Genomic DNA, 25,028 nt, shown 5'->3' with positions numbered 1-25,028 from the left:
GGCTGGCTGTCAGGTGTCCACGCTGAGCTTCCAGGAAAGTTCCCCACAGAGGCCTGGGACTGGGCGACAGGCAAGCTCAGCGCCGACAGGCGTCTCTCGCAATAAGCTCTTATATCAACAGTAATTAACAGTACAGGGCAACACAACAAGTAAATTGTTGGCATTAAGCTTCTTAGCTTACATTTACTACTCATGAAATAGAAATGGAGCTTCACCACTCTCGTCACATGTAGCTACAGAACAGACATATTAAAGCTGATACATCAAAGACAAATTCCCACAGGAAAAACAGGTGTGTTTCATGTTCTCACAGCTAGTTCACGGAAGGAGGGAAATAATCACATAAGCAGCTGATGAAATCTATTCATTCAGGAGGACAAAATAAGAATTTAAGCAACATACTTGATATGACAATTTGACAAGGGTTTTATGGACAACTGTAGTTTCTTTAGAATCAAAGAGGACACAAGGAGAAGATGAAGAGCTTCTTAAGTAGATCATACAAACACTAGTAAGTATCCTGTAGTCCTAGTATCCTATGTTTTCCTTAAAAAGTCTAGTTTTATATGCCCAGACCGTATTGACTCACAAGAGAGAAGCCTTCAGTCCTCCAATTGTATCACTCAGAGGAAACAATCAGTACTGCTCCCAGAGAATGGGCAATACTGAGCTACCCAGTCGCCCTGGCGCAGAGGTAGGCAGGGGAAAGCAGACAGCTGTATGCACCAGCCTCCTTCCTATTACGCCGAAACACCCACAGGGACAAAACCAGCTGAGCTGTAGAAGGGCAGCCTTCACTTCCAGCCTCTGATGTGAGATGGGTTTGCTACCTACTTGTTACGTAACTACCACTTAACACACGCCACTACTTTCAGGCATGGCACAGGAACCTGCTCTACAAATCTATACTATATATCATCTTCATCCTCCTCTCTGAAATTATGTTTCAACACACACAAAACACCCAAACCCACCCACCCACAAATATTTAGCCTATATAATATAATCTGTACTAGGACAAAGTGTTTTACTAAGTAATCTCCTTTTTCCACTGTAATGATTGCTGACTAATATCTTCACCATCCAGAGGTATTTCTTCCTATTAACATGCAAGGCAACAAAAGTAGGTTATTTGGATGCAAGATCACCAAATTAGTTCATTTTATTGTCAGATGACATGTAGCCTGTAGCCTTCCTGTTGTAACACAAGTATTGAGGAAAAAAAGTCTGCAAGTAGCACGCTTAAATAAAGCCATCTAGGCAAGTCTGCCTGAAATCCTTAACATCAGAGTTCAGCTGCCAGGAACTCTTACAAGCCATGTACAAAATGAAAATGTACCTCAAGGAAAACTATAAGCTGAACAGATTTTACTTGGAAGGAAAATAGATCTTTTTACTAACAGAAAGTAACAAAGGACGTAAACTTTAACCTTAAAACCTGTCAAAGTGAGTGAACATGAGTATGTGAACATAACAAATACCAGAGAAGCCACGACTCTGTAGTAAAGCATTCTAAAAATGCTGTTCAGATTACAGAGCATGCGAATCTCCCTAAAAGGCAGCTTATACTAATAGTGAAGGTTGTGACTGATACTATATCTAGACAGTTTTAAGAAATGTAACAAAAAACCAAAACAACCACCAAAAAACCCACTGGCATTATTAACTACAAATTAAAATCAGAAGCCTTGAATTACCAACTATTAGTATAGAAGCTGCAATACACAATGGTAATAAGCATTGAAGTATAAACATAATAGTTTATTGTGTGTAGTGCTGTTGTCACCTTAAAGTCATAAGGCTGCCTAGCAATGTGGTCAAATTGGGGTGAGAAAATGTTATTGCATTATACAAAAACAGAAGTTCTGCATTCAAGTCAAAAAAGTGGAGCAGTGATAGAACATATTTGGGTTTTTCCTCACAAAGTTGCTTAAACTTAACTATGTCATGAGATATACCTGTCTCATGGCACCTGCAAAATATTGTAATGCTATCTTTCACCTGACTGTGCACAATTAAAAGGTCTGCAAAATCCATTACGATTTTCCACTGCAATTTCTCAAAACACTCCATATAATTGTTATATACTTGCTCTCTTCTCAAGTATCTAAGAACTTTAATAAAAGTGACAAAAGGATCTATTTTGAATTATTTCATGCAGAAATTGTACTTACTTGAACCATTGTTTTGTCAGAGTACATCAATTCAATCGTCCGATGTATTCTAGATATACTTTCTTGTAAATCTAAAACAAACAAACAAAAGCAGCTCTCCCATGAACCTGCATAATTGCACATGGCTACATCTTTATTTTTTCTCATTAAAGGCTCAAACAAGGATACATTTCACATTTGGTGCATCTATCGACCTACATGCCAAATATTAAACTTGCTTGGATGACAAAGCAGAGAGAGTGATTCGTGACATGTCACTGCTCATTTTCTAGAGTTCAACCAAGCCCATTCCTGTTGGTGTAACTGCTTGCCTTGTTTCCCTCAGAGCAACAAACCAGATCATAAGCTCTACCCACTCCAAAAAGCCTTTGCTCAGAAATTTGCAGAATTTTCCCTCAGAGAAGGGGCCACTCTACCCTAACTCCCACGCAGAGCACCAAGTCACAGCCTGAGCTCAGCCAGTATCACACTGACAGCTCAAACACATTTGCAGATGTTCTTTGGTGTGGATCGCTCTCCTCTTTCACTCTACTCCCTGCAATGCCACACACATAGAAACTTGCATTGAAACACCTGTGTACGCTACACTCAATGCCCAGCAGTTTGCATCTTCGGTATACTTAGAATCACAGAATCATTTTGGTTGGAAGAGACCCTCAGGATCATTGAGTCCAACCATAACCTAACTCTAGCACTAAACCATGTCCCTAAGAGCCTCATCTAAACACCTTTTAAACACTTTCAGGGATGGTGACTCCACCACTTCCCTGGGCAGCCTGTTCCAGTGCCTGACAACCCTTTCTGTGAAGAAATTTTTCCTAAATCTAAACCTCTCCTGGTGCAACTTGAGGCCATTTCCTCTTGTCCTATCACTTGCTACCTGGGAGAAGAGACCAACACCCTCCATGCTACAACCTCCTTTCAGGTAGTTGTAGACAGCGATCAGGTCTCCCCTCAGCCTTCTCTTCTCCATGCTAAACAGCCCCAGTTCCCTCAGCCGCTCCTCATCAGACTTGTGCTCCAGACCCCTCACCAGCCTCATCACCCTCCTCTGCACTCTCTCCAGCACCTCAATGTCTTTCTTGTAGTGAGGGGCCCAAAACTGAACACAGGATTCGAGGTAGGGCCTCACCAGTGCCGAGTACAGGGGGAAAATCACTTCCCTGGTCCTCCAGTCTACTACAATCACTGACTTCCTTTCCTATGTGCTAGAGATTAAGTTTAGAAGGACAAAAAAAGCAAGTCAACGCACACATGGACATTAAGGTGGATTTCCCCCACTTCTACCAATCTTTTCTGACAGAAAATGCATTCCTCAGCTTGTGGCTTTACCTCTAGTGTCATTCTCTACTTCAGTCCTCCAGCGATGTAAACAGCCTTCTAGAACAGACAGCTCTTCCTCAGTGATGTGCCTTGGTGCCGGATGCATTGGCAGGTCAGGAGGGATTCGTGATTGTGTGAATGGTTTATGTATTACTGATCTTTGTACAGGAGATGTGCTTGGAACATCTGAAGATGAAGGCCCCTGCTGCTCTATTGTGCTGCATTCATTCAAAACATGAAATACAAAAACCGAATCATCACGTATACAAACTAAAAGCTACACCATAAAAATAAGCTTTTCATCTGAAAACAGAAATTTTAAAGGTAATCATTTCCTACAATGCAATCGAGGAAACATACCTAAAATATCAATACGGAGTTAGTATGTATATTCTGAAAACTTTGTGGTATACTACAGGTTAGCACAATAACAACTCTGGCTGCTGTTAGCAAAGATAAAGGAATTGGATCGGTCAAGCTACAGTTTGCTTGACTTGAAATGCTGTTCAGCATTTTCAAATAATGTCATATGAGTAATCACTGTGGTTTGAAACATTTATTGCCAAACTCCAGAGAGAAAAAAATCACGGCACCTTGTCAATCCAATAAACACAAGTTCTCTGTTTAATAACTCCTTCAGGTGTCTTATGCCTAGCAGAGCTTCTTTTTCAATACCCTACCTACAAGTTACGTTAACTGAACAGCAGCAATGAAGGGACCTCTGACATTTACAGAGGACAATTTAGCACCAAACCATCTAAACTTGTTCCAAACAAGTCTTCTAATTCAAACAGCAAAGCAGCCAGCTTAGGAGAATTTTACAAGATCAGCAGAATGTTAAAAATTAAAACCTGTTACAGATTTTTCCCTTCCCATGAACAAGACCACCTTTATGTAATCATATGCATAACAGGAATCTGAAGATCTTTCTAGCAAGCCACTGACTTTTTACTTCATGTACAGCATCATGATATTGCCTGAGGAACCCGGACTCTTCAGTAGTTTAGAAAGTACTAAGAACATTAAGAGCTGACAACATGACTCCACTTAACATGCTGTTGTGTTGCTACAGATCGACAAAAAAAGTCATAATACTTATATTTTTACAGAATAAACTTCCCAAATAGGAGTTTGAACAAAGTACACTACTTTTGAGATCGTATTTCATGCAAGCAATGGTAGCTTGTAAAAGTTTTTCTTCTCTTATTAATCATCATGATTTCTGCTGGCATTGTATCAGGAAGACATCTGAAATCTTTTAAAGGCTTTTTCGATTTATTTACTTCACTTCTCTGAACTACAAAGTTAACCATCTTGACTGAACCAGAACCTTGAACCCTACTTTCCAAATGCAATATAAAAACCTCTGTTGTAAACTGGTTAGTGTCCACCTAGCCAAGCCCTATCCTAAATTATGCTCTATTAATTGTTAATAATAGTTACTAGCTTCGATAATAAGAAAGGTCCAATAATGTTGTTTTTATCCCCCTGATACTCTGACTAGTCTGTATTTAAGTAGGCAGACTGCTAGGTCCCTGACAAACTTGGTGACAAATGTCAGCCGCAAAGCAGGCACAGAGCTTAACTCCCAGGCAAAAGTTAACAGATAAATGGTACACCAGAAACCTTGAAGTTCTACAGCACATACATGCTGCCTACATTCAGGTTCTTGAAGAATACACTCGGGAAGCAGTGACCTCACCAGATACTGTGTCTATTTGGAACTGTAGTTTGTTTGAAAGTGGTAATTCTCCACCTAAAGACCTTTTTACAAGCACATGAGAAAAACCCAGATTATTAACATTTTAGTTTATTTATTTAAGCCTGTCATGCTGAAAAATACTCCTAGGAAGAGAGCAGAAACCTTACGCTACACCCCTTAGAAGATCCTCATTGTATTAACCTGGCAAATGAAGCAGTTAAACCTCCTCCTGTCACTGTCAGCAGCCGGGTTTGCACTGAAGGGATGATCGGCCTCTCACCTTGGGCGAGCAGGCTCAGCCCTTACCTGGGGGAGCTCTGGGCCGGCAGCGTGCCGCTGGCAGGGGCACTAGCACCCAGGTCATCGACGGGAGACGTGCACACCGGCTTGCTGGAGGCGAACTCCAAGGCGTACTGCAGGACATCTACCAAGGGGAATCGTTTAGGACCAGAACCATAGCTTAAATATCTGTTAACCATAAAACGTATTAATGCCATGACTCACATATACAAAAACAAACAAACAAAAAAGAAAAACAGAAAAGAAGGACTTTTTTCTGGTTGACTGCAATTAAATAAAGCGTTTCCTACGACATTTCATGCATCAGAACTACCACACTTTACAGTTTCCAAGAAAAATTGTAAAAGAAAAGAGATACAGTAGGGAAATTTAGAGCAAATAACTACACACAAAGTGCATAGTTGAAAGGAATTATTCTACATAGCTCATAATATAATTTGCGTTTACACTGGGAACAGTTATCTATAGTACCGTTCTAATCTCTGCTGTAAAACCGTGAGGTACTCCTTGAGTCTCTTGATTTCATCCCGTTTAATTCTCGTTATTTCTCTGTTTTTGTGCATATACCTGTAAAACATGAAAGTTAGAAAGAGATGTCAGCCCATAGCATTCCAACACTGAAACTGAGGTCTGTACCCATCAGCCATGCTGCCTAATGCTAATAAAAACGAACAGTCTCTAGAACCTTGTTTTACCTACAACACACTAAGCAGTAAATAGAACTGAGAAGAAAATGGTAACCCCATTAAGTCTCCCCTTCCACAACTTCCAGAAGATGCTTTATCCCCAGTGTCAAAAGCTCTGTTCATGCCATGGACGTGTCTTATAAATGTACATAAACACACACTACAAAGCTTCTAAATTAAGTGGTTTAAGAAGCAACCACACAACAATATTCCTGTTTCATTGTTTAGGCTCACAAATTACATCCTGCATCTACCTGAAAGCCAGGTGTTTCACCTCTGCATATAAACAGCAAGCCATGATGTTGAGAATCCTCTTCAATCCATGCAGTCTATCTGGAACACCATGAAATACCTAACTACTCACTCTCTTTCTCAAATGGACACAAACAGTGTGATTTTTCAGAGTGTTTTGCCGGCGTACGCAACTACCTAGAGCAATAAACACTGAAGTATAAGTAGGTTTTGGCAAAAAGTAGCAGTAGGTCTCAAACTGTTACCTCTGTGTATTTTCTGAAACAGGTGAAACCCATGAAAATTACAACTAGTCCAGCTAGAACAGAAATTTGCTGTAATTTAAGTGAGTATAAGATGCATCAGTAACTTTACAAAACTTATGAGACTTAATTCATACTCATACTAGGATTTTGTTGATAATATTATACTGTACCTGTCCAGATACAAAATTGGAGGAAATTCTAATTTGTTGTGTATCTTCTCTGGTCTCCCCAAAGCCTGATTAAACTCAAATCTTGATAGCTCAAAAGTTAAGACAGGAGGAAGCTCAGTGAACCAGTGCTGAACAGAAGAAAAAACAGAAAACCGCACAATTAATGCCTTCTAATAGCAGAACCTTAGTAATAATGTACAATACTTGTAGACTGACATAGCTATGGAAGAAACTGCTTTTAGAGGGTGGATTGGCAAAAGCATTCCAAAGTTCCCATCTTTCATCTTCACTGTAAACAGACCATTTGTCACCCACGCTGCATCAGACCTTTTCAACTATCCATCACTATCTGCATTAAAGCAGAGAACGCGGGAATGCTTCTCCCTTTCTCATTCATTCCACTTGTACCAAAAGTGGTGTAGGCTTGAATCTACCTGCCCTGCCCACTGTCCTCTTCTCCTTCAACTCTCAAAGGCCACTGGAACAGTCTTTGTACAGTGTCAAGTGCTCTTCCCACTAGCTGCCTCAGGCTCAAGTTTCTGACCCTTTCATTCATCTGATATCACTCAAAGTTTCTAGTGACCTCTGCAGCAGGATCAGCAGGTATTCTGCTCTGGGTCAGACAAGCTCGCTCAGCACTGTAAAACTGGTACTTTTTACTGAAATCTCCTCCGCACTAACAACCTCTCCTGAAGTTTCTGCTCACATCTCTAATCACTGCTAATCTGTCCACGGGCCAACACATGTTTTCACTACCTTATCCCAGTTTTCTTTCAGTATCCTTAGTCCTCATTTCTTTCCTTACATATTTTGTTTCTCAACTACAAGACAAATTCAACTCCAATTCCAGCATTACAGTTCCTTTTTATTTCCCCACTCCAACATAAAAACCACAGTCTACCCATTGAATATGTTTTGGATGTCTAACCATCAACTCGTGCTTCTCTGATTGCTGCAGACACAGTTGCCACACATTTCTGACATTAATGTCCACATCCCAGACATTGCGTTTGACTTGGGGCTCATTTCAAGTTCTCCTATTCAGTCAAATGTCTGGAACAGTCTTTTCATACAATACCTCCAATACACCCTTTTCTTCCTGTGCTCATGGCTAAAATTTGGATCTAGGATCTCATCACTCCGTATCTCAGTGCAATTTTTCCTCTCTTCTCCCCTTGACAGGCCTTAGCCATGTCACACTAACAGATTTCCAGGCTATTGATGAATTTTCCTAGTTCTTTGCCTTCAGCATCACTCCTCCCATCTGTTTACATGCAAAATGAGATGCTTTCCCTTTTCTTGCCTATATCAGCCTCCACTAACCACCTCTGCAGTTTTAAAGGAGACAATCATGACTTCTCTCTCTTAGCAACTTAACATAGCAGTAAATTTCAATGCTTAAGTCAGCAAAGCCACGCCACAACCCTTCCCCCTATAATCCTTCTCTTGAAAGGCTCCCAAATCACTTAACAACAACGATGCTACTGATGTGCTGAAGTTCATCAGCCATGATGCTGACAAATGTTATATCATTTTCTCCACACTTTGAAGCCCAACTATGTACATTGACCTTCATCTTCTCTTGAATTCAGATTTAAGTTCCTTGGGATAGAGAATGTCTCTTTTTTTCTGTTCATATGTTAGCTTGCCTGCTGACACCCTACTTCATGGCTGAGGCTTTAATGCATCATGATAATAACAATAATAATCATAAAGAATAAGTTGAATATCCCATTAGAGACAATGGTGGGAACAAGGAAAAAAAACCAGAATGTTACTTTCAAGACAAAATGAATCTTTTAACACACGTGACTATCACATCAATATTATTCTCTTTAAGCTTTGGTATCTACCAGCTCAGATGAATGCCATTTGAAGTCTTTGTTCAGTACAGATAGACTTCGTTAAAACTACAAGAAATTCAGCTTCCTTCAGTATTTCCAAACCTCCCAGCACACTGTAACATCTTTGAAGCATTATGTTTAAACAGAACTACTAATAGCAGCAACCAGTTCGGGGAAATGAAGCAATTTACTTGGTCCTGGTAATAATGCAGTAATGTTTTACTAGATTAAGACTTAACACATTACTTTTCTTGTTTTGCCACTGTTGTCAATGTGTCATATGACTATTTCACTTCCATTTCCACATGCTAAGAAGCCAAGCTGATTAAAACACTAACGGTTTCACGGAACTCAAAGCTTAGCACTCTGGACCTCTACATGTCTATCATTCTGTTCCCCATATTCTCCTGACGTTACAGGTTATAAAAAACCTCAAAAAAAAAAAGCCTGACATTTCCAGTCAAGCATTTAAAACTGAACTGATATTTTATGCACGAATGCACATAAGTTTTAACTGCAAGACAACATTCAGTCCATAAGATGAACAATCATACTGTTGCAGTAAGTACATTCAAGATTTCACTTGGCATAAAGAAACTGAAATTGGGATTGTACCAAGATATTTACAAGTTGTTTTTTTTTTTTCTTCTAGCTATGTTTCGGGAAACATGCTCATTTTAAGACGACTTTTCTACAACTGCTGGAATAAAAAAAATTGAAACATCCTGTGAAAGAACACATCCAATAAGGTGTGTAAATGCGTTTGAAAATGCTTGTTCACATCTGATTTGGTTCGTCAATATTTCATCAACAATAGCTGATCAGAAAAAGGGAGTGCATAAAGGATGCTATAAAATTCTGTTGATAACACAAAAATGGAAACACAACTTCAGACTGGAAGATGATTTTGGTGTGTGTCACTAGGCTTTGTAATTAAACACTTTGTGTACGTTGATACGATTAAAGGAAACAAAACTTTGTTACTGCAAAAGATTGACATGTAGGAAGAAACTATATCTGAACATTTTACTGAAGCAGAAGAAACCTTCCAAGATTTCACATCTTTAAAATAACTGTGATGAAACATGAACAACTGTGTAAAGAGAGAGTAGCTCAGCCTTCACAGATAATGGGGATTCTGGTATTTCCAGCACAATAACCCACAAGTTATTAGAGAGCTCTGCCAGAGAAAAGTGCTGGGCATATACATGCATGCCAGCAATAAGAGGGGGCATTTCGGAGCACACCTTCTTGGTTCTACAACCACCACTGGTCCAGCTACCTCTTTTCCCTAACCTGTGGCACCTGCACAAGAAATCTCATTTGTCACCTCATCCCAACACCATACGCTGCATACCCTACTTCTTAGTGAGAGTCCATCTGAATCCCTCCACCCATGCTTCCAGCATTCCATGACATTTGGCAGCCTCGTGGTCTAGCAAGAGCTCTCCTGGGAGGAACAGCAGCCCATAGGGCAGGTACTGTCTGTCCACTACTGTGAGCAAAGAGGAGGAGAACTGCCCACTGTAAGGGGCAAAGAGAAGGATGCTGGGACACATCAGTAAAAAGAGGAGAAGGGAAGAAGGCTAGGGTGCTGAGGAGTTACAAGACAGAGGCACAGAAGAATAACAGCAGTGCCCAGAAGCAACGGTCAAATGCACGGCTTCCAGTTGCTGTCGACAGCACGGCACAGGGCGGCCAGTCAGTCAGAGCAGCGCTCAGCTACCCCAGGACATGATACCCGTGACCTCTCTGGAGATCAAATATCAGCAACAGGTGGGAACCAGCCTGTGCCAAATCACTGTAAGCACTTTATTGTGCCAGCTTTTAATAAGCATGAACTTCATATCTTATGAAAAATACAAAAAGATGATACTCTGGATACTCCGAGAGAGACACAGCCCCCCCCAAACGAACAATCCAGTTATGCCAGATATCAGAACCTGCACAGCAGCAGTTCACATAAAAAACTACCACGAGCCTCAATAAAAACTAAAGAGCACTACAACAATGCCCCGAGAGAAGCCCACAGGAGCACTTAACTCACCTCCTGACCAGACTTTGCAGAGTTTTCTGAATGGAGAGATTCAATTTCCCCTTCGATCATTGCAGCTTCTAGGCACTCATGCAGATCCTTAAAGCCATTAACCTGGAGTGGATACTGGCCAAACATTTCTGTGTTTTCAAATTTTTTACCTTCATATAAGAAATTAAACAGTTATGGTTTTAGGAACAAACATTTACCTATAAAAAACCTAACAATCCTAGGTCACCTGATCCAGTCTGCTGAACAATACCCACCATTTTCTTGTTGATCAAGTCAATTATATGTATGAAAATAAGTTACTTGAAAAAGTTGCTTGAACATAATACTGAAAATCACTGTATTTTCCTCTTCAGCCCCTTTTTTAAATTGTTTTTGCATCTACTGGTAATAAGCAAAACTCAAAATGACTTGGCACCACAGATGTATGGGAAGTTTTACATATATAAATCAAAGTCCTCCTCCTGCAAATAGCAGCTCAGTAATACAACCCTACATTGTATCAGCAAAGTCAGTAGAATTGCCGGTATGAAACAGGCCTTTGTATATTTCGCAAAAATAAACCACAAAAGAACATTGATGACTTCTGTCCTGAAAACAAGACCATAATTTGGTAAAAGTGCATAAAGATGTAAGCTCAAACATGGGTGGCAAGTGATTTCAATCTACAATTTCAATTTATTTCATCCTGAAGTCAATAACGTCTTCCCACATCCACCAGTTTCTTTACATTGTTTTTTTTATGTATCTTCTCCTTTATTATGAGAATGTAGGGGATGAAAGTAGCCGAACACAATGAAGCAAGAATGCTAGCCACTTGCAAGGAATCTGCAGAATGGTTTTGAAATCTAACAAATCATTAGATATGCTCTTCCAGGCCTAGGAACAATCTGGAAGCCACTTTAAATATTATAGCTGCTTCATTCAAATGCATCTCAGGAGTCATTCACTCTCAAGATGGGGGACAGGATCACCAACATTAAAAATACTTTCACAACTGCTGGCCTCCTGGAAACAGAGAATGCTGCAGTTCTGCAGATCTACTAACTCTATGCAGATAAGATAAAGGGAAGCTTGTCATACAGTCTCTTCCTCCTCAGTACTCTCTCCAACACTGTCCTTGACCAGGTTTTCACTGATTTGTTTTGAAATTGTGCTTTTAAGAGGGTGTTATCCATACCAGAAATTGTGCAGAAGAAAAAGCAATAATCGAAATTTTAAATTTCATTGAACAAAGCAGAGAGAGTTCGAAAGACTAGCTCAGCGAAATACACTAACTTGCCTTCTGTATACCATTAGTAAGTGTCAAAAGTGCCCCTATAATAATTTCCTGCAAGCAATTCACTCAGCATCTCACCCTAACTTCTGCTGCACTTAGGTACGTACACTCAGCTCCTGAAGGTTATCAAAACAGTCTTTCTGGACCACTGCAGCTCACTACATCTGCCTCCAGTCCCATATTCTCAGGACAAACCTTTTGTCACACAAAAGTGTAATCTCCAAGTGTACTTCTGCCAAAGTAGCTAAAATCCTACAAATAACATCATTCACCTTGGTATTTAGACAAGCACTGAACAGGCACAAGCACAGAAGTCCAGGTAAATTCAGACGCATACCTTCAAGTACACCTACTGCTAGAAATCGTCCATAAAACAACTCCACCATTGGGTTCTTTGGTTTCTCTCCATCCCTAAAAACAGAAAGCGTGTTAATGCAAAAAAATCAAACATGAAGCTACAAACTTTTATAAAACTATGAGCAGAATTTTCTGAATTCATTATGGAAATGCTGCCTCTTTTATTCAGTTACAGCTCATTAAGTTTTGTACTTTCCTTCAATGACAATAACCATGATTCACCTATTTGCAATAAGTACATTCTGAAAATAAGTTTCAGAAGTGCTTCATTCTAGGAAAATTTATGTAAATCAGATTCAATTAATGAGTGATTAATCGTACAAAACCCTTGTAAAAACTATTTCCTGCAACATTCTAGAGACAATTATGTATTGAAAAGACAGTTTACAGGTGTTCACTTATACAAATTAGGAGTATTTTCTTCTGAGAATAGAAAGAGGAGCAAGGTTTCGAAATATTTAAACTACAGAATTGAAAATTAAAACTGCATTCAAATGAAAAAAGTCTCACTGATTATGTACAAAACACATCTCTACTCTTTGTATATTTCGGACATTCAGCAAGATTTCTAACATGAAAGAAGAATGTGAAAAAAGAAAATTAATGGAAAACCAAAGGTATCAACACATCTGGAAAAAACACACCAACTAAAACAAGCTTCAGAATTGGATCTTTTTCAGCCACATAGTGAGAAGTGGATTTTTGGTTGCTTGGTTTGCTTTTTCTCAAGGTGATCAGTATACAGAGCGAGGAGAAGAAAAAAAAAAAAAAAAAAAAAGAAAGAAAATCTTACCTCTCCTCTTCAGCTTTAATTTGGAAGGCATCCTCTAGCCAATCTAATAATTTGTGTGTAAATTCACTAACATCTTGCTGTTGAAAAACACAAAAGTATACGTTCACATATGTAACAGAACACAATGAAGTGTTACAAGATCAGCGTAATGGTATTCTCCTCCAGAAGAGTTCCAAAAATCACACTACGTCTAAGACTATGCCACGATTTTTAATTTTTTTTTTTTTTTTTTTAAATGGGTGGCTCTTTAGGCACACTAAAGCTCTGGTGTCCCTCAGCCGTTATTACACTGTCCTGTGATCCTTATTACTTGGTCTCAGCTTTCATACCATCCTAGTCCAAAAGCATCTTATGAATCCCATTGTTCAAACTCTTTGGTATCTCAACAAGTGGTGACTAATATTACCTTCATCAAGCACTACAGGTGTTTCAAAAAGACAGACCCAATTTGAAATCACTGTATCTCCGCAACCACAAACCACCCATGAATGAAACTCTTACTGCTTGAAAGGGTGAAGTACAGTCTCAAATGATTTCAAACTTGATAACTCATTAGGCGGTTTGTAAATTTTTGTGTAATTGTAACATGTTGCTATCACGAAATACGCTGCTTTGAAATTGGGTCCACCTTTTTGAAACATCCTGTACATTCAGGAGGCTGCTGTAATTAAACACCTTAGCCACATAACCTCATGTGGGGAAAAAAAAAAAAAAAAAAATCATCTGAGGAAACAAAGTGTTTCTCAGAAAACCAAAATATACTCACTATGATTTAGGGAAGAATCCTGAATATGAATAATAGGACCCTTCAAACTGATATCTACACAGACAAATAGTATACTAGGACTGTACCAGCCCTGGATATACTGTTAGATCAGAACAATAAAGCTCTTTCAAAACTCACAGACTCAAAAGCTAAACTAAACCCTAAAAGCAAGAATGTGTAACTACTAGTTAGTTTCTAAAAAAAACAGAAAGAAAGTGTACTTAATGAAAGAGTCACACTGTCTGAAATTCTTTTCTTTAGTTTTGGTTTTTGTTTTTAAAGCGACTAGAGATCACATAATATAAGAGAAAAAGTTCAAAGACTTTGATAATTAGAAATTCCTTTTCTGTGGACATTTTGAATATTTGTTATCTATTTTAAGTATTGCCCACTGCCAGACGACCATACGAAAACAAGCATCAACTTGAATGAAAATACATAGAAATTACCTGTTGGGAATCATTTGATTTAAAAGCATCTTTAAGGATTTCAACCGCTCTTGATGGGTCAACATATTTTCTCTTGGAACCAACTAGAAGTGCAAATAGGTACCTCAATTCACGCATGAAAGGCAGATTCCTATGTTCCTGTATTCAAAAAAGAATAAAAAAATATTTAACAAAGTGGTAACAAAAAAACTACAGAAGTGTTACCCAATGAACTAAGTGTATATCCAGCCAATCATTGTAATAATATATAAGCTTACTTGTAGTACTACCAAGGTAGCACTGTATGCCTTTTACTTGTCAGTTTTACAAAATAATGTGGTTCTCCAAGAAGAAAATAACATTTCAGAAACTGAAAGCTCCTTGAAGCCACGTCTAGATGTGACCGTTTGACTTGAAAAGGGACTGAATGGACAAGTTGAGTGGCATTTACAACAGAACTGTTGTTACCAAAACTTAAAAAGCCTGAAGTAATACACTGGAACAATATGCAGTGATTGTATTGAAATTAGTATTCCTCTATATCTCTAGCAGAATTTCTTGTGAACCTACACACTGCCTAGTACCTTTGCAAGCTTATTTTTTACTGAAGACTATATTTGCAAGGTATACACAAATCACCATTATTTCTCTTCACAGAAGAGAAATAGCCTGCTCCCCTTTCTACATATTTTTAAAGTATAGTTCACAGGGAATATAGAGCTCTTTCTCTGGTTTCCAGGAGAGAAGCAGAGAAATACTTTCTATAGTGAAAAGCAAGTAAACTGAACCACAAATCCATCATACCATAGATTAAACCACAGGTTACAAATGCTGTGGAGATTGAGTATCACTTATACTCCTGAGTAGACAGTCGACAAATACTTTTGAAATTAAAACCAATGTAATATCTACTTGTATTTAGAACAAAGTATCATTCAAAGGCAGCTGAGATGTCAGATGCTGGTCAAACTGGAATTACTTGATGACAAACTGTTTCACATGCTCAACAAACAGTAGACTTGTTTAGTCACCCCTATGTCAATCCAGTATGCATAAAGCTTTTTGTACATAAAGTCTGTTTTGTTTCAGCTTTAAAAACTATGTGTGGTGAATTGGAGTATGTTCTGCATAATACCTAAAAATACTTCTAGTCACATAAATTGACAAGTTTTTCTTGCTTTTCTAGTCCACCTTGCAAAACACCTGCCAATTACAAACAACATCCACAGAAAAGGCTGAAGACTTCACCAAATGCCACCCTAATTCAGCATTAAATCATCATAATTTAATAACAAAATCAGCCTCCTGTTTACATACTTAAAGCACTTTATAACAACGAAACGGGGAAACAAATTGTGAAAGTGATTTCTTCTTACGATTTTCATAAAGTGATCTAGTAAAAATAGAATTTCAGGTTTTACATACAAATATATTTTTTTTATCCAGCTTCTTCAATACCAGTGATAATTCATATCTTGAATACAGATAATTGACTACAGAATAATCTAGATCTCGCCTTCCTTTTGTTAAATCTGAAGTACATAGGCGGTGAGTATTATTGCATTACTTACCCAAATTTACACTACTAATTTGTCCCAATTTTAAGCAGACTTGTAGCTTTAGGTTGAACAACTGGCTACTTATGTCAGTAGGATTACTCAGAGCAAATATATCTGTAAAGCCTACAAAAGTTCTCTAAAACTACAAAAATCCTTGTTTTTTGAGAAAGCCCAATTTAATGCACGAGGCAAGACCCTTGACTAGATTACGTGGGTATTACCACAACAAACAATGATTCTGACTAAACAAAGCCTAAGATCTTCAAAAGGACATGAGCCAGAAGCCCAGGACAAGGTATACAGTCCCATATCAAGTACTCACAGCACAGCATATGGTTCTCAATTTTAAAGCATACTGTAGGTGCAACAACACACGCACACACAAAAGAAGAAATCGATTCTGAAATAAAAACTGTGAAGTTCAGAATCTAAAACATTATTTTATCACCTATCCTGCCTGCATGAATCATTTAATACACTGATGCTGGAACAACTTAAGATTAAGAAATGCTTCTAAAGCAATCTACATGTTTAATACATGGCAAACATTCATTATTGTCACTTGGTGTGCCAGGACAGTAGCAAAATGATAATGTTGAAACAGACAGAAGGATGTGCTAACCTGTAGGGCAGTAACCCACTCGCCCTGATAATGAAACATATCGTCAAGGCCAAATACTTAGCTGGCCTCACTGCGTACAGCAAAAAAAGATCTGTTCATATGACAGCAAGAGGTAAGAGAACTAGGAGAGCAAAGAAGCTGCAGTAGCTACAGAGAACCATATTTGTTCTACAGAAGGAACCTGCTGAACACACCAAGGAATAAAAACATATTTCAAACGAAAAATAACAAAAACAGATTGGAGATTTTAAGTGTATGCCCAAGTTTAAAATCCAGAAAAACAAAGTCAATTAGCTGGGTCAACCAGGGCGGGGTTGTTTTGTGTTTGTTCGGGTTTTGTTTGCTTTTGGTTTTTAAGCCAAAATTTATACCAGTGACTTCTAGATTAAAAATTTTACATTGCAAATTATTAACAGCATTTGGATTCAATATATTAATTGAAAGAACAAAAACACCCCACTATGCAATATTCTCTGAAGTATAACCGCATGCTTTAACTCTAAATCAAGAGATTGTCATGACTCCAGCATTAAGCGCTACTTTCCACCAACCGGAAGAACAACGGGATATAAACCAAAGCCTTGAAAATCTGGGATTATTAAAACTTGGTCTTTATTAGGAGGGAAATTTGATCCTAGGAAATGTCAGTCACATACAGTACTTAATACTAGGCTAAAAATAAAAACCCAAACCAAGTTGAGATCGTTTTAAAACAAGTACACAGATGGACATAAACTCCAGGTATTTCTGCTGTCAATTTATGGCTTATATTACAACTTCAAATCAATTTGCTCCTACTTGCCTTCACCTTATAAAGAAATAAAAGCACCATATTTGGAGCCATGCATGCTTATTTCTTCTATGTCTAAATTCTAACTAGTGAAGCAATTTCTTTTCCTACATTCTTCACAAAATGTATTTCAACACTAAGACAATCCTTTTTCAGCTGTAGATAAGACAGACAAGTACATCAATTGACCATGTTATTTCATTTTAGAATTTAAGTTAACAAAAGGAGAGGATACAAACCACTGTCAGAGATTCTTACTGGCAGACTTGCAGAAAGCAAGGTTTCTGCACAAATCCATATACTTGCCTGGTGTCACATCATTTCACACAGCCTTAATATTGTCGGTCTTGCTAAGTATTTCTAAGAAATATCACTTTGGAATTGCAAAAGGCATTCAGCTGCTAGAATCAATGCTTGGGCAAGATTTTTTTAAAGACAACAGCTTGTTATTATCTATTTCATACCATCTCTTAGATGCCAACTGCCTTTTACACTCTGAAAAACTAAGGTAAAGAACTCTGAGTACTGGAGGATATTACTAAAATTACATAACGAATAATGAAATACCAGGCAGAAAATCAATCTAAATACCAAAAACTGAATATTTCAATACAACTTTTTGGTAAAGCATAACTTTATCGTGTCTTTCTTACTAAAATACACTGTTCTGTCACTCTCTTGAGAGATATTCCCCATACAACACATGCTGAGTTTGCACACCGTCTCATGATCTAATACAAACATTGTTTCCAAAAAAAACAAGGGCAAGGGAGAAATTATACCGTTCTGACTGAACATGCAGCCTTGCTTTTATGGTACATACCTAGAGCTTTAGAAAATGGATGCTATCTTCTCTGAGTCTGGTTTTTTTTTTTCCTTTTTTAATTGCAGCTCTTACTTTTGCTGGTGAACATTTCAGTCAAGCATGAAGTTCCCAACAACTAAGAACAGGCTGACAACACACTCCCTTTTTAAAATCCAAAAGAAAGGCACAATTTCCAGACATGCAAAAATTCAGTGCTCTGTAAACCCCTGCTAGAAATCAGGACTTGGAGTGCCTTCACACTTCATACAGCAAGTTCCTCTTCCCATTTCTTCCTTTATATTTCATAACATAAACACCAAGGTGTCCCCATGTCTTTCTCCCAGAGGGCATCCATGAAGGAAGAAAAACTGGTCTGTTTCGTCCCTCAGTCCATGACCATTCCCCCTCACTAGTCTGAGGTCACAAGAAACCTGAGGCAAAGCCTCCCCTCCCCAATCCCATATGAGTACCACAACAAACATGAGAAAATTTAGACTTACAGTCACCTCATGAGAAGGCCAGGAGAGACAAGCAAAAAACTGAAAGCCTAGCCACAGATCATGACTTACAAGTAATTAACATCCCAGAAAAAACAATTAAATGACCAACAATGCTGCTGGTAAAGCTACACAGATCAAAGACATGCAGGTAACCAAAAAGTATGCCGGCAGCTGCACAGCGTGAGAGGTGTAGAATAAAACGAGTTTACCAACACAACCTCCATTCACATCAGAAATGCTCAGCCAGTAGTGGCAGTGCTGCCACAGCTGTTATCAGCCAAGCCCTCCCACTGAACCTAGTCTACGCAACAGTATGATGAATAAACTGCCTCTCTCAACACCCTGCCCCATACTCGACTGTAAAGCCAATGTATTTTATGTAAGATCTGTAAGAGGAAGCTCAGAGAAATGTTAATTGGCACCTACAAAATCCATGCTAATTTGAGCTAAAGAACAGTTCAAAATTCAATTACAAGAAAGAAATACCCTTATCAGCCACCATGGGAAGTTAGCTTCTAATTTTACCTTTTGGTTTCGGGGCAAGTCTTGAGCATTTGCAGGAGGACTGAAATTCAAAACTAGTCTTCGAAACTCCAGTAGATTAAATAATGACTGAAAAAGAAAAAAAAAAAATTAAGCACTTCTGTAAACAATACAAAGTTCTTCCAAATATGCCTTAGCAAACTAAATGAAATGCCAAACACATGAAAAGCTAAAGTTTCATTTCAGAATCTGTATTATTTCACTTAACTTTGCTAAACACATTTTCAACAGAAGACAATTATTTTTGCCAAGAAAAAAGCATAACCAAAACCAAACTTTCTTTACAGTTAATCACATAAACGTAACAATAATTTCAAATGATCAGTAAATTACCTTTTACAACAAGAATTTTATTAAATGTATAACTGTCAGTTTTCAAATTGAAATTAAAGCCTGTTCAGCCATGTAAAATTAATCTTGTAGTCCCTCATTCATCTACCTCCTCAGTGAGGAGAGAGTACACCTTTGCATATTCAACTTAAATCCACTTGCAATTATCTGTACTTTCTGCATTCTGTCCACTCCTCCCACTATTATAGAATCTGAAAACCTTACATTAGAGTAAAGAAACTGGGTTATACATCTTTGCCAGAAAAGAACTGATATTTATGGACATTTTACGGACAGTAAGACATGAGAACAGGCACACCCATAAAGAACCCCACAGTGTAACACAGAGCCCGGAGCCAATAGAGTACAAGAACAAGACACATCTGGGTTGCAAAAATAAAAGCCCAAAGCAGTGGCTGAGAACCAAAGTCCACAGCACTTGTGTAACTGCATCCTTGCTTTTCGGTACAGGCAGACAGTACTTCAGCTGAAGTTCACCTCATTACCATGGACTAGCATGTTGATGAAGAAGGTTAGCAGGAAGGGCCTAAAGTATTTTAAACATGCTCAGAGAAGCACAGGAAAGATTTGCCCTTTTGTTGTGTTTTGTTTTTTTTTTTCATGATCACACGTTGTTGTTTATTTTGGAAAGGCAGAGCTTGCCTATCCCCAGGAATAGACTTTGATCCACAACTTGTCCTACACAGATAAAGACTCAATTCACAGATCACAGGTTTAGGTTTAATAGGTGTTCATCTCTGTAGTGCCAAGGAAATTAACCCCAAATTGTGAGGAGGCACTACCTTTAATCTAAGAACTTAGAACATGCAGAAGGAGAAAAAGACATGTTTCTGAAAAGTTGCAGCATACCAAACTGTCCTCGTAAAAGAGCCTTCACTGAGTTTAACCTCTTCCCACACCCCACAGTATACAGCATCTCCAGTAAAATTAAAAGACTACCAAAGTTTTCCTTCCTAACAAGTAGATTAAAAAAACCCACCAAAAACAAACAAAAAAAGCCAAGCAAACAAAAAAACCCCTCACACCACACCCCACACACCTCTCCAAAAAACTCCAACCAAAAAAAAGACCTTTGTGACCTTGTTAAATCAACACAGACAATTGAGTAGTCAAACTTTTTTTTTCCTGTTTTGCTGTTCAAAATGCAGGTTGCCCTTTTATCAGTCCTTGCAGAGAAGGGAGATTAAAACACAAAGTCCTTTGTTTACTTACACAAAGCATAGAAAATGTTAATATTTAGTTCAAATGTCATTCTAGAAGTTGATGCTAACTGAAGTCCATGTCTTATGATGTAACAGCATTCCACTGGTGAGTTCTTCATCAAGCAAAACATAGCAATGTCTTACATACAAAATATACCAGCTGCTGAAAGATTATGTCCAAAGACTGACTTCTCTCCATGACTAATCCAAGTGCCCTCAAAGTGCCAAGCAGCTGAGCTGGCCAATTTCTTAATACTCACACACAAATTAAGTACAGAAAACTGTACTAAAGTTTAGAATTTTTGCCTGGCATTCAATCCACAAGTTTTTCACAAAAATTACATTGCTTTGATCCAGAACTCTAAACTGTGAACATGTAATTCCATGCTTTACTAAGCTGAACCAATCTTTTGCTGCAAGCTGCTGAGGACAATTAAGAGGACTGCCTGATACACTCTTCTCTTCTTCGGCTTTATTCCACTCAAAATTTCTTATGCAGTATATTTAGTCTTTAAAATTTCTCAAAAAAAAAAAAATTAGTTTTAGAGCTTACACTGTTCATTGCTGTACTAAGAAGCAGCAGAACGTTCACAGTAATATAACGCTATCACCACTAATGCTAACAGGACAGTATCACGTGGTAGCTCTTCCATACTGAGCTAAATCAACTTCAGGAAACTTCTACCTTCATTAAAAAAGAAAAAAAAAAAAAATATAATTTCCTACTGTAAGTGTAAACAAGTGCACAAGAAGTGTGCCTGAGACCAATAAATTTTTGTGCCCAAAATACCGCAGGAAGGAAATTCTGGTTCTTCCTGAGGTAAGAAGATGTAAATGACCTCACCAAAGCACTCAGTGCAGCAGAGACCTCCCATGGCCAGCCACCCCCGTGCTTCAGAAAGGGGCTGGGCAAAACAATTCCCAATTTGCTGAAGCCATCTGTTGACCTGGCTTCTCACACCCAGGGCAGGTGACACCATGGAACAGAAGCTGTTCTTCTACAGCCAGCGAGGGAGACACAGCAGAGGCCGCCCCTGGCCCGAGTGCCACCCGCTGGGCGCAGGCCAAAGCAGCGGCCTTCCAAACACATTGCACGGGACAGCACTTCATCTCTCGCCCACTTGGCTTCGGCTGCAGAAAAGCGTCAGGAGTCTCAGTGCAAGAAAACAGGCTGGATCCTAAAAGCTGGATACTTCGTATCTCCTGGTCTTGGTCAAATATGTTTAAAATTTGCCAATGTAAATTATGCAAAACTTATGCATGCAAGAAAAATTCTCTAAAAGGTGGGGTTTTTTTCCAGTATATTTAAACCTATTTAAAAGTTGTCATCTGAAAACCTGACCAAGCTAAGGCTAAGTTACATAAACTCAAATTATCAGGAGATTTTCAGAATATCTGCTTCCTACTATGTCAGTTTGGGGGCTTAAGAAGAGATTAAAAGAAAATGAGAATGAACAACAACCATGCTGAATGACAGCAGACATACTGTGGCCTTCCCCTGCTATAGGTGGTGATCATGTAGATATGGGCAGAGTTGTAGCTTCAAGACTATAAGATATTAAAAAAAAAATATCACTTTTCTGAGTCATGTCTATCCACACTATATAGAGTCCCAACAACTTCAGACTGTAAGCTGCTTTGGTTTCACCTAAAACAACCTGCCTATCCCTTTTTCCCTCTTAATGTCTAGGATTATCAAATATAAGGACCTTGGCAGAATTTAGGTTGCCTGAGTAAAGGATTAATTCTTAACATTCAAGTACTGTGATGCTGCTTTAATACTGTGAGAATATAAATGAGTCAGCACATTAAATCCATAAAAGCTTGGCATGCAACACAGATCATTAAGAACTGCCAGCAGAGTCCTAAAAAGTAAAGGTACTGATATCAACAGTACTTGGAGAGTAGGAAAACGACTTCTGTGTCTAGATAGAAGATGATATATCAAGCTGCTGCACAGAGCTTTAGACAGGCACTCTCATTCTTGAAATTCTGCAAGCACAGGACACAAAAACCGGTTGTTTCAGTAGCAGATGTATCAAAAACTTTTGCCTTCTTTGACTAGGAACTTTATATTTGTTTCCACCCTTGAGAACAAAAAAGCAAAAAAATTTGTGCAAGAACTGGGGAATTTTTAATATTGATCACCTTTCTACAAGTCTACACAAAACCCATAATTTTGTAATATTATGAACATAGCCATCTTTCTATTCAATTCATAAAGATTAAGCTCGGAAGGAAGAACTGACTTTCAAATTGATCTGTGAAACTAACAGTAAAGCAATTCAGGCTACTAATTCTAAACCAGTCAGCAAGATGCCAAAAGCATTCTCATTTGGCAGAAAACCATCTAGGGTGCTTAAGTAGAATGAGAATACATTTGGCCAACGCTGTAATGACTGCAGAAAACCTAAACTTCTCCTAAGGTAATAAGTAAGGAAAAAAAATTAAGCTTAGCAAACAAAAATAGCACCTACCTACTGGCAGACAGCTGGAACACCACCAACATATTGTGAAATGCAGTCACCATTCAGAGTTCTCTTAGTACTGCCCGAGAAAAGTTGTGCAATTTCTATTCCTGTGACAGGCCAGTTTGTAGGTTCTCTTTTACCAAAGTCAAGGGGATTAACAATAGACAAGGATGCCACAACTAGTGTTAAGTGTACATAACGATGCCTATGTGTCAGCAGCAAATACTGGCTAGGAATTTGTCCAAATTAATGCCAAGGCTTGAGATTTAATAGGAGAAAAAAACCAAAGACTAATCTGAATTTTGGCAAAGAAAATTAAGAAAGTACTTGATTTAGCTAGTGACCAAAAACTAAATATATCTTATTAGTACATCTTGAAAAGCAACTCTTTGGCGGGGGAAAGAAAAGTATGCATTCCTATAAAACTCCTAAATTAATTGCTTCAGGTACTGGCATTTACCTAAAACATGATCTTGTGTAAGTTGAAAGCTTATATAGGCATTAACACATTGCAACACCCAATTGCCTCATTTATTCACCTGAGGCCTTTTATGCTTTTCCAATTTTACATTTATTCAGATTTTAAAGCCACAAAGCAGAGATTGTATCTAACTTTATTTTGTATAGTAAACAGAGAGCAATCTTAAAGAATGAATACACTATTATTGTTCTAAAAATAAAAAGCAAATATAGCGCTCTGCCTATGTCATTAAGTATATTATTTTGAATAGTTTGCTAACATAACAACTTAGATTTAAGTTCTCATTTTATAAACAATTTGGTGGTTTTCTGTATACAGAGCTATTTTTAGTGAGGTAGATCAGCCACTATTAGGGTTAACTTTTTATTCATGCCAATAATCTAAATCAAAGAAAACATAGAATGCTATGGAATGTAGGCTCCCACCCCCATACATTACCTTGTGTTCCTTACAGTAACACTAAGAACTTTAAGTTTACTAGTTATGAATATTTGAAGTTCTAAGGGCTCAAAACAAAAGCACTCCTAAATAAAATAAGTATTTAGGCTTATTAGTGACTTCACACGTCTGCACACCTCAGATTCAACATTAGTACCCTGCAAACCTCCATATTGCAAAAACATAAATAACTTCACTGGCAACTAAGGCCACTTCTCTCCAGTTTTCAAGTCTTTTGGACACCAAACCACTAATTTGGGAGCATCATTTCTCCCTCCTCTTTAAGGCCTTCCCCACTTTTTCTATTCACTGATCTATTTTACTGTTTTACCTTTTGGTTTATATTATTGAACCCACTTTTCTCACAACAGAAGTCCATGAAGTGGCTGTTTGTTGTCACTGCACCATCTGCTCTGCTCCTGCACTATGCTCCTTTCCACCCAGCACCTCCTTGTAACTCATACTGGGGCTGCATCCTACTCCACTCGTGCATGCCTTACAAGTGGTAAATTCTGTTTTCAGAATAGAGACTGACAACAGGCATTAAATGTGGTCATCAGGCCTACATTTGAGTCTATGCATGCATCACGCAGCAGTAAAAGTCAGCAAGCATAATACAAGAATTCTTCCTATAATGCTTAAACTAAAAGGAAACTAACTGCTACACTTGTATTTGCATGTAAGTTTAAAAACGTTTTACTTACAATGTAGGAAACAATTATTGTAACAGGACTACAGAGGATTTTAAATATATTTTCTCCTAAGCACACAGTAGCCCTGTGGATTGTCTTCTGCATTTTAGAGAAAAAAACCTTAAGAAAGAAATAGGAAGTTACCTAAAACATACTCCCAGAGAATCTGGCACAATAAAAAGCCTTCCTGAAAATCCTCACATTCTTTAGA

The 25,028-nt window shown here is 38.2% G+C and overlaps 1 protein-coding gene across 3 annotated transcripts in view; it reads right to left on the bottom strand.

The window, feature by feature from the left end:
• The window catches only part of USP25 (ubiquitin specific peptidase 25), a 97,629-nt gene that overhangs the window by 24,026 nt on the left and 48,575 nt on the right, over positions 1–25,028 (bottom strand). For all 3 annotated transcript variants that reach the window (XM_065626760.1, XM_065626761.1, XM_065626762.1), the window contains exons 6-15: positions 19,165–19,251; positions 14,385–14,522; positions 13,170–13,246; positions 12,357–12,430; positions 10,744–10,892; positions 6,853–6,980; positions 5,971–6,066; positions 5,506–5,667; positions 3,507–3,715; positions 2,175–2,245 (exon numbers count right to left, since the gene is read on the bottom strand). In XM_065626760.1, coding sequence (XP_065482832.1) covers positions 2,175–2,245; positions 3,507–3,715; positions 5,506–5,667; positions 5,971–6,066; positions 6,853–6,980; positions 10,744–10,892; positions 12,357–12,430; positions 13,170–13,246; positions 14,385–14,522; positions 19,165–19,251 — 1,191 coding nt within the window. The remainder of the gene's footprint in view (positions 1–2,174; positions 2,246–3,506; positions 3,716–5,505; positions 5,668–5,970; positions 6,067–6,852; positions 6,981–10,743; positions 10,893–12,356; positions 12,431–13,169; positions 13,247–14,384; positions 14,523–19,164; positions 19,252–25,028) is intronic.

This window comes from Caloenas nicobarica, chromosome 1 (assembly GCF_036013445.1).
Source record: "Caloenas nicobarica isolate bCalNic1 chromosome 1, bCalNic1.hap1, whole genome shotgun sequence".
NCBI classification, from domain to species: domain Eukaryota; kingdom Metazoa; phylum Chordata; class Aves; order Columbiformes; family Columbidae; genus Caloenas; species Caloenas nicobarica.
This window is presented reverse-complemented; position numbering and strand designations above follow the sequence as displayed.